Here is a 9764-nt window from a genome sequence, read left to right as displayed (position 1 = left end):
GCAACATATCCTCAAGAGTCTTGATTGTTCTCTCAGTCTGCCCATCTGTCGCAGGATGAAATGCTGTACTCATCTTCAAAGCTGTTCCCAACGATTCCTGCAACTCCTTCCAAAACCTTGAGATAAACCTCGCATCTCTGTCAGACACTATGTCCTTAGGGACTCCATGTAACTTAAGCACGTTCTTTCGATAGGCCATAGCCAGTTGTGCCTTAGTCCATGTATCTTTCATTGGAACAAAGTGAGCTGACTTGGTCAAGCGATCCACTATCACCCAAATCATATTGTTACCTTGTTGACTCTTAGGTAAACCCACAATAAAATCCATGGAAATGGATTCCCACTTCCATTCAGGCACCTCCAAAGACTGAACCTTACCTTGTGGTCTTCTCTGTTCCCCTTTAACTCTCTGGCATGTCAAACAACGGACACAAACTCACTGCTGTCTCTTTCTTCATTCCGTGCCACCAAAACGTTTTCTTGAGATCTTTGTAAAGCTTGTCTCCACCTGGATGAACCGAATATGGTGTGCAATGCGCCTCTGTCATGATTGTCTTTTTCAACTCCTCATCATTAGGAACACACCACCTACCATCAAACCTCAAGCTACCATCTGTATGAATGGAAAACCGGGACACTGTCCCTTTCTCTACTCCAGCTCTCCACTCCACTATCTTAGGATCCAAAGCCCGCTTATCCCGAATATCATCATAAAACTCAAGTCGCATTGTCATATCACTCATGGTATCTCCTTTCGCATCATATGAATCCCAAAGCTCGCTACTTCATCTCTCAACCTCATCAAAGATAGAGCTGTACACAAGGAATGTACACTCTTCCTACTCAAAGCATCAGCAACAACATTGGCCTTCCCTTCATGGTAGATGATTTCCATGTCGTAGTCGCCAATCAGCTCCATCCACCTCCTCTGTCTCATGTTCAACTCCTTCTGCGTGTAGATGTACTTGAGACTCTTGTGATCCGAAAATACCTTAAAGATTGCCCCATAAAGGTAGTGCCTCCAAATCTTGAGAGCAAACACCACTGCACCCCACTCCAGGTCATGAGTAGGGTAGTTCTCCTCATAAGGCTTCAACTGCCTAGAAGCATAGGCAATCACCTTACCATTCTGCATCAACACACATCCCAACCCATTCTTCGAAGCATCGGTATAAACCTCAAAATTCTCGCTCCCTTCAGGCAATGCCAAGACAGGAGCTGTGGTCAAACGCTCCTTTAAGGTTTGGAACGCCTTCTCACAACTCTCATCCCAACGAAACTTGTTCTCTTTCCTCATCAACGCTGTCATCGGTCTAGCTATCTTGGAGAAATCCTTCACAAACCGTCTGTAGTACCCTGCTAAACCCAAGAAACTCCTTACCTCTGCGACATTCTTCGGTGCTTCCCACTTTGTCACTGCCTCAATCTTCGCCGGATCCACAGCTACCCCATCTTTAGAGATTACATGCCCCAGAAAAGCAACTTTCTCCAACCAAAACTCACACTTAGACAACTTAGCATACAGCTCATGATCTCGCAAAGTCTGCAACACGATCCTCAGATGCTCCTCATGCTCCTCCTTAGTCTTAGAGTAGACTAGGATGTCATCGATAAACACTACTACGAATCGATCCAAGAACTGTCTCAAGATCCTATTCATCAAATCCATAAACACCGCGCGCGCATTGGACAACCCAAATGGCATCACCACATACTCATAATGGCCATACCTCGACGTGAAAGTCTGTCTTCGGTATGTCCACATCTCTAATCTTCACCGATGGTATCCCGATCTCAAATCGATCTTAGAAAAGACCGTTGCACCACTCAACCGATCAAACAGGTCATCTATCCTTGGCAAAGGATACTTGTTCTTTATCGTCACACGGATCGGCTCCGGTAATCTATGCACATTGCCTCAAACTCCCATCTTTCTTCTTCACGAATGTAATCGGGTGCTCCCAAGGCGATACACTTGGCCTAATGTATCCCTTCTCTATCAAATCATCCAACTGCTTCCTAAGTTCCTCCATCTCCTTAGGACCCATGCGGTACGGTGCCTTAGAGATTGGCCCCGTCCTCGGTTTCAACTCAACGGTGAAATCTATCTCCCTCTTCGGTGGCAACCTTAATCTCTTCGGAAAGACATCTCGCATACTCTCCCACCACGGTATCTCCTCAATCGGCTCTCTATCCGGTCATCTCTCACGTGGCACAAAATCGAGGACATCCCTTCCTCGTATACGACTTCAAAGTGACAACTGCAATCAACTTAACTTTGGGTTTGACTAGAAACCCACGATAAGACACACTTACACCCTTAGGACCTCTTAGGGACACTCTCTTTTGATGACAGTCTATCTTAGCCTTATACTTCCCTAACCAATCCATCCCAACTATCATCTCAAAACCATTAAAAGGAAATTCTAGCAAGTCTACTGGGAAATCGACTTGCCCCACTATCAAAGATACATCTCTAAACAACCTCCCACACGATACAGACTCACCCGAAGGTATGAAAACTTGCTCCCTAATAGACTCATATACTCTCAAACCCAACTGTTTTACATGACTCGAAGACACAAACGATCGAGAAGCCCCGAATCAAACAAAACAAACGTAGGAATACCATTAACAAGGAATGTACCGGTGATAACGTGCGATCCTCCTCACCGCCTTCTTGTCCATCATGAACAATCACATCGGTCTTCGCCCACCTCCTGGACAAGATTATTTGATGCGGTCGGCTTAGCACCCGACCCTTGATTGTTGTTGTTGTTGTTCATCGGTGTCTTCTGATAAGAATTACCGCCGTTGCGGTTGCCTCCACTCGATAGCTCGACCTCCCGGTTTGGCCATGATCCACCGGGTCCATTTGCTCGCAAAGCTCGTGCGGAGTCTCGAAAAGATCTCGGTGCGCTCGTGCACTCATGTCTCTTGTGGCCTACGCCACCACAACCAAAGCAGTCACTCCCCAGCTATTGCTCACACTCCCACGACCTCGCCCAAAGGAAGTTCCAAAGATCGAACCCGTAACTGAAGAAAATCCCTTAGATTGATTGTGGTTGCCTTTCTTGTAATTAGATTGGCCACCACCCTCGCTCTCCGACTTCCTCTTCTCTCCACCAGACTCTCCGAGCCATCTCCACTAGTCTCTCGGCTCTCCCAGCCCTCTCATATGCTTCCTTCACATCGGTGAGGACTCCCACGGGTAACTTATCCATAATCTTCGTGGTTAGTCCACTCTCAAACCTCAAAGCCAAATTCTCATCACTCAAACCCATGTCCTCAAAGATATCTGGATTTCTCATTGAACTGTCTCGTAGTACTCACCACGGACATCTCGCAGATCATCTTAAACTTATCAAACTCCTCCCTCAACTTACTCCTCACATGTTTCGTACGAACTCCTTCCTCACACCCCTACGAAACTCCTCCCAAGGTATAGCAGGTAACCCCTGGTTGGTATACATCTCCTTGGCACTCACTTTCACGGAATCCCACCACTTGCCACCGCCTCCCTCGGATAGAATGCAGCCTGATCCACTCTCATCTCATCCGGACAGCGAACTAAATCCAGTATGTTCTCCATCTCCCTCAGCCAACTATCAAGGTGGTTAGGCTCCTCAACTCCCTTGTACTCCTTCGGGTTAAACCTCGCGATATAGAGGCTGACTTTAGCATGGTCAACCTCCTTCTCCTTACTCTTGTCCTTGTCCTCATTCACTCTCTTCAGGGTCTCTGTAAGAGCGTCTTGGTGTTCCAACATTTTAACGATGTCATCCGTAGTCATAACCTCAGCTCTCGCGTACAAAGCGTTTCTCTTGGGCGGCATCTTGAAGCTATAGAAGAAGGGATAAACATAAACACGCGTACTAATCCTCAAAACACGAACACGCGTTGCCCGTAACCCACTCGATCGAGTATCCAAACCCACTCGATCGAGTAACGGGCTACTCGATCGAGTGCCCCCATGTACTCGATCGAGTACCCAAACTCCGAACCAAATGACCTTCGATCTCAACCCACTCGATCGAGTATCTAGGCTACTCGATCGAGTGATTTTCTACTCGATCGAGTACCCTAGTTACTCGATCGAGTGCTCCCAAAACTCGATTCTGGTCCAAAATCGTCAAAAACCTATCCGATCGAGTTAGTCTCACTCGATCAAGTATCATTATTACGTAAAAGCTACCCGCATATTACGTCACATACTAACATGTTAAATTTTATATAAATCGCATGATACCATAATCAATATGCTACGCATCCATTCTACTTATCAATAAAATCAAATCATCATGCTATAAAAGCCACATCGTAAACACCTCAACATGCTATCATCTAATTAACATGTTCCACATATCATTTTCTTTCACATGCTCAACTTCTTATTTCAACACCAAACAACCCTCACACTTCATCACATTGTTGCATAAGTTAAACAATCACATAGACGACTCAACAAACACGTTCCCATGTGACCGGTTCAAAGTTGTAGGGCGACCCTTGCGACTTTAGGACGTCTCCCAAGCCTTTGCACTAGCTCCTACAACTTTTACCCCGGGTTCATTTTAATTGACTCCTATGTTCATTAAGTTCATTGGTTACAGGTTTCAGGATCGTCGCTCTGATACCATTTGTAACACCCCCATACTCCGAGTGCCTTACCAGGACCACTCAGGTATGAAGACATCACCATCTCGGTTGCCCGAGGCATGATAATCAAATAGACAAAAAAAAAACAACATTTATTATAAATACTTTAATGAATGAATACAATCCTCGAAACCAAGCGATAGGTACGATACATTATTCAAACTAATGTTCTCAATCGAAATAGAAATAAAAGCTAAACTACAAATGGAAGACTCTATCGTCATGTCGTGGTTATCCCGGCCTATCCCCGTATCATCTCTATACTCCGCTCAATATCCGCTCACCATCCCCGAATGGATCACCGCAGTTTTACAAAACAACACCGGGTCGTACTAATCACACAATCCAAAATAGATAACAACAACAAGACAAACAGACAAATTGAATCATCACACACACACAACCACATCCAACCAACCGTCTCAATCATCGATCGTCCATGGACTAGCCGCGATGGGGACGCAGCCTGTTCCCACCTAAGCCCCGCTCATCGTACGAGCGATAACCCCGCTCATTAATGTGCACATCCCTTCTGTGGCGGGTTCCATGTATAGGCGAACTAGGGCGTGAGATCACTCCCGCAAGTGACCCCACTCACCCGAGAACGCATCTCGAGAGCCATCAACGAACACAACCACAATCACAATCACAAATACAATCATCATATCGATCAACTAACTAAGCACATCACCAATATCCCATTATGGGACTAATGCGAGTAGGAAATCCTACCGGAAAGCACAACACGCAGACGGTATCTACAACTGCCTCAAAACGCCTCTTCTACGAATTCTCCTCCTAACATATAACACATAAAGACCACTACTCAAATACTACTCATAACAATCCCCAAATCCCAAATTAGGGTTTCATCAATCTTAACAAAACGGTATATAAATTATATTAAAAGCTTACCCTCGACGCAAGGAATCCAACGACACAAACTACGATGCAATCCGACCGTCTGAACTCCGGGAATTGTCAAGAACGCGTTTAGGAAGAAGACAAGTTGCTTTCTCTCTTAAACAGGTTTTAGGTTTTGTAAAAAGTGATTTAGAATAAAGACGAATTGATTTAAATACCTTAATCGCGTAATTAACAAAACCCGAGAAAAACCCCCCGATAAACCGGACACTCGATCGAGTACCCAAGGTACTCGATCGAGTATTTCTACTCGATCGAGTGCCCCACTACTCGATCGAGTGCCCAACAGGTCAGAAACTATTTTATTCTGCAACATACCCTTACTCGACAGAGTAAGGGCTACTCGATAGAGTACCCCCAAGACCATAAATACGGAGTATTACATTCAGGCAGAAAGTTGGCAAAAGATTCAGGGAATAGATTCAGCCAAGCATCATTAATAAGGGCTCTGTCAATCCTACTGTAGACCCTAGAATGTGCCTCTTGCTTGTTCGTCCAAGTGAAAAAAGAGCCTACAACCTTAATATCCTCAACACCACAAGCCTGAACACAATGCTGGAAAGGAGCCAGTTCAGCACTAGTAATGGTAGCCCCAATCCTTTCATTAGGAAACAAAACGTTATTAAAATCACCACCAATTAGCCAAGCCCCTGGATTAATCTTATGATAGTTTTCTAAAGTACTCCACAACACCTTCTTATCAACTGCTTTGTTTAACCCATAAACAAAAGTAACCCAATAAGTCAAATTCCTTCCTCTATCAGTAATCTTAGCATGAACAGTTGAGCAGAGATATGCTGAATGTCTAAAGTGAGAGCTTGGGGATTCCAAAGAACCCATATTCTACCCCCTTTATGACTTTGATGATTAGTGCATACAGACCAACAATTACTAATGAAATTACTTACTTTCGACCATTTATTTTGTTTCACCCTAGTTTCAATCAACCCAAATAACTCTAACTTATTTAAATGCAGGAATCTCCTAATGTCCATCTGCTTATTAAGTTTATTGAGGCCCCTAACATTCTAGAAACCTAATCTAACCATGATCACATGTATTCCTTGGAACACTGCCCATCTCCAGATTAGTTTCAACATTATCCTTATCCTTCCTTAGAGACATTTTAACAGATTCAACATAAGAGTGACTACCAGGTGTAGAAATAGGAGGATGAGTATCCTGTCTACTCAGTCTAGATGTAGTCTGAGCAGGAGACTACCCCCTGTTGGCTCCAATAGTTCCAACCACACCATCTTTTGGGGTAGCTAAAACAGTTGCAGCAGGGACAACTTTCTTCCTCCACACCTGTGTGACTTTCTGAGTGTTAGCCTTCTTTCTGCACTGCCCTGTAGCATGTCCTATACCCCTGCAAGTGTTACAGGTCATAGGAAGCCAATCATACTCCAATCTCACTTTCCTCTCTTTTCCTTCCTCATCCATGAAACTCAATGATTCAGGAAATTGTTGGTTAACCTTAACTTCAATCATCAGTCGTGCATAACCCAGAAACATTTTCTTCTCAGTGGCTTCATCCCTTCTAATAACTGTCCCAATTTGACCCCCCAGTTTATGTAAATAGGTTTTACCCCAGAACTTAAGGTCTAAACCTACAAACTTCACCCAAATAGGAAGTTTCTCAAGTTTTTCCTTAACCATGTCAGTTGTGGGAGTCCATTCTCTAATTATGACAGGTTTGTTGTCAAACATTATATACCCTTGATGTAAAACTCTCTATTGAATGGCCTTAGTCTTAAATATTACGAGAAAAATTCCATTAGGCAAAAAGGACACTTGGTTGTACTCATCCTCTTTCCACATTCTTTTGATAAAACCATCCAACACATTCCACGGAGGATTTGCTCCAACAACATAGCCAAAAATAGATGTAGACCAATAATTAATCTCATCCTTAACATCATCTAAGGTTAATTTGAGTAAAGGTGAAGAATTTTTACGAGGAACTTCAGTCCACTCACCAGATTATTCTTTAGGAACAACATCCTCAGTGGCAGCAGGCACGACTTCTTCCTGCACCTCCTCCTCTTCTTGAAGAAGCTCCAAATCTTCATCCAGATCATATGGTTCAAGGTTCTCTGCAGTAAAATCCAACACCCTTGCCCTAGATTCCGTTGCCTCTGTCTCTGATTGAAGATGTTCTTCTTCAGCTGCTTGTTGAGCATCGTAGTTTTTGTTACAGTTTTTAGAATTTTTATTACTATTTTTAGAATTATTTTGATATTGTTTTCTTGCTTTTGCCATTATCACGAAACCCTAGAACGATTCTTCTAAATTTCAGAGCTTTTTCTCTCTCTATATTCTCTCTCTACCTTATGATTTTTATTTAGTATCAAACAACCAACCAACAAACCAACCATCTATTACTACCACTACAAACCTAACTGAAAACAACGATGACGATGATGACGACGATAACATACCTATACGAAGCAATCCGGCGTCAAGACCGCTACCCGACTCAAGCATCCCACCCCATGGTGTAAGCATCCTTAAAGGCTGATACTGTCGTTTCGTACCAAAAATAAAATACCTAAGTACAACTAACAGAAGTCAGCGGTAAGTAGGTGATACCGTCGTCAGGTACCAAAAATAAATACCTAAGTACTACTAACAGAAGCTAGCGGTAAGTAGGGTCGATCTCCACAGGGAGGCAAAAAATGAGATTTATCTGTCTAATTTTAGTCTATGAGTAACGGGTCACAATGTGGGGGTTTGAAATGATTTTCTAAACTAATAAGAATAAGGAAAAGAGAATAAGAGAAGGGGATTAACCAGACAGAGAGAAACAGCTAAGACAAACGGTTCACCATAATCATCCGGTCAAGTAATCTAGGTCTCAGGTCAATGCAAATACGGTCTAAGGGGTAACGAACGTCACCTTTCGGTCCTTAATTCACCCTAAAGTGTAAACAGCTTAACTTTCGCCCTCACTGCAATACTCTATTGTTCGCTACTAGTCTACCTTTTCCAACCTTTCGGTCCAGGTCAAGGATCACTAAGAATTAAAGGTCTAATTGCGTCGACTCAATCAGACAGATACAATTAATCGCAAAGATTTAACCAACAAAGACAATACCAGCATTAACCCAATAAATCGATTACTCTCCCTTCATAATTATGGATCCCCTATAGTATTAGCAGAGGGGAATTAGCTACGCATATTCATAATCGCAATAACAATCATATACGAATAAACTAAATCAAGAGGCATAATAAGGGAATTAATAAGATCTACTAGCATAAGAGAAATAAAAATAACAGAGAGAAATTAAGGGCAATAAGAAAGGAATTGAGAAATAAACTAAATAGAATTAAAGTCTAAGAGAAGAGAAGAAGTTACAAAGGGATCCGACAGAGAAGCGAAGAACGCCGCCCAAAACAATGTAACGTGATACTTAGCAACAGGGAAATGTAATTGATTCCTTCATTAGGTCTAGGTAATCTCTTATTTATAATAAGAGAACTTATTATCTAAGATAAAATAAATATAACATAACATAAATAAAGTCTCGACATAAGCTTTCTCGATCGAGTAACAATGGTTCTCGATCGAGCACTTCGACGCGTAATTCCTGCTTCGCGCACTGAACTTCAAACGGCTGCCATTTCTTCGTTACTTGGCCAAACAGGGCGTGGTTGGTGGCGTTGGAAAGCTAAGAGGGTAAGCTTTCACCTCCAACTGGAATCACCTTAATAGCTGTTGTAGAACTCGATATATGGCTCTTACAAGCAGGAACTAGCAAATTGAAGCACTCTCTTGGCTCGCCTAGCTTCCTTACTCTAATGCGCATCTCAAAATAGCACTTTCCAAGCTCCGACTCAACTCATCTCCTAAATGCATGCGTAGGGACATGTTTTAGGCTTGATTCCGTATCTCTAAGCTCATTCCTGCAATTAATACAAGAACTTCCAAAGTATGCAATTCGGGGCATATTCGTAGCAAATAACTACTAAAATAGCATAAAGATGCGTGCAAGAATAGACTAAAAAGACTATATAAAATGCACGTATCAAATCTCCCCAAACCAAACCTTTACTCGTCCTCGAGTAAACTCAAAACTATACGCTAATGGAACGGAAAAATAACTCAGAGCTAGCTTAACTTGTCTACTTGAACCAATTTAATGCAACAAAGATTAACAGTTTAAGCTACAATGGTC

At 42.7% G+C, this 9764-nt stretch overlaps 1 protein-coding gene across 1 annotated transcript; it reads right to left on the bottom strand.

Moving 5' to 3' along the window:
* Positions 1-6801: 6801 nt before the first annotated feature.
* Positions 6802-7293, bottom strand: LOC141590355 (uncharacterized). The gene has a single exon (XM_074410952.1). It carries the CDS (start codon positions 7291-7293, stop codon positions 6802-6804), a length of 492 nt encoding a protein of 163 aa, XP_074267053.1.
* Between the last annotated feature and the right edge of the window lie 2471 nt (positions 7294-9764).

The sequence above is a fragment of the Silene latifolia genome, chromosome 7, assembly GCF_048544455.1.
Source record: "Silene latifolia isolate original U9 population chromosome 7, ASM4854445v1, whole genome shotgun sequence".
Taxonomy (NCBI): domain Eukaryota; kingdom Viridiplantae; phylum Streptophyta; class Magnoliopsida; order Caryophyllales; family Caryophyllaceae; genus Silene; species Silene latifolia.
This window is presented reverse-complemented; position numbering and strand designations above follow the sequence as displayed.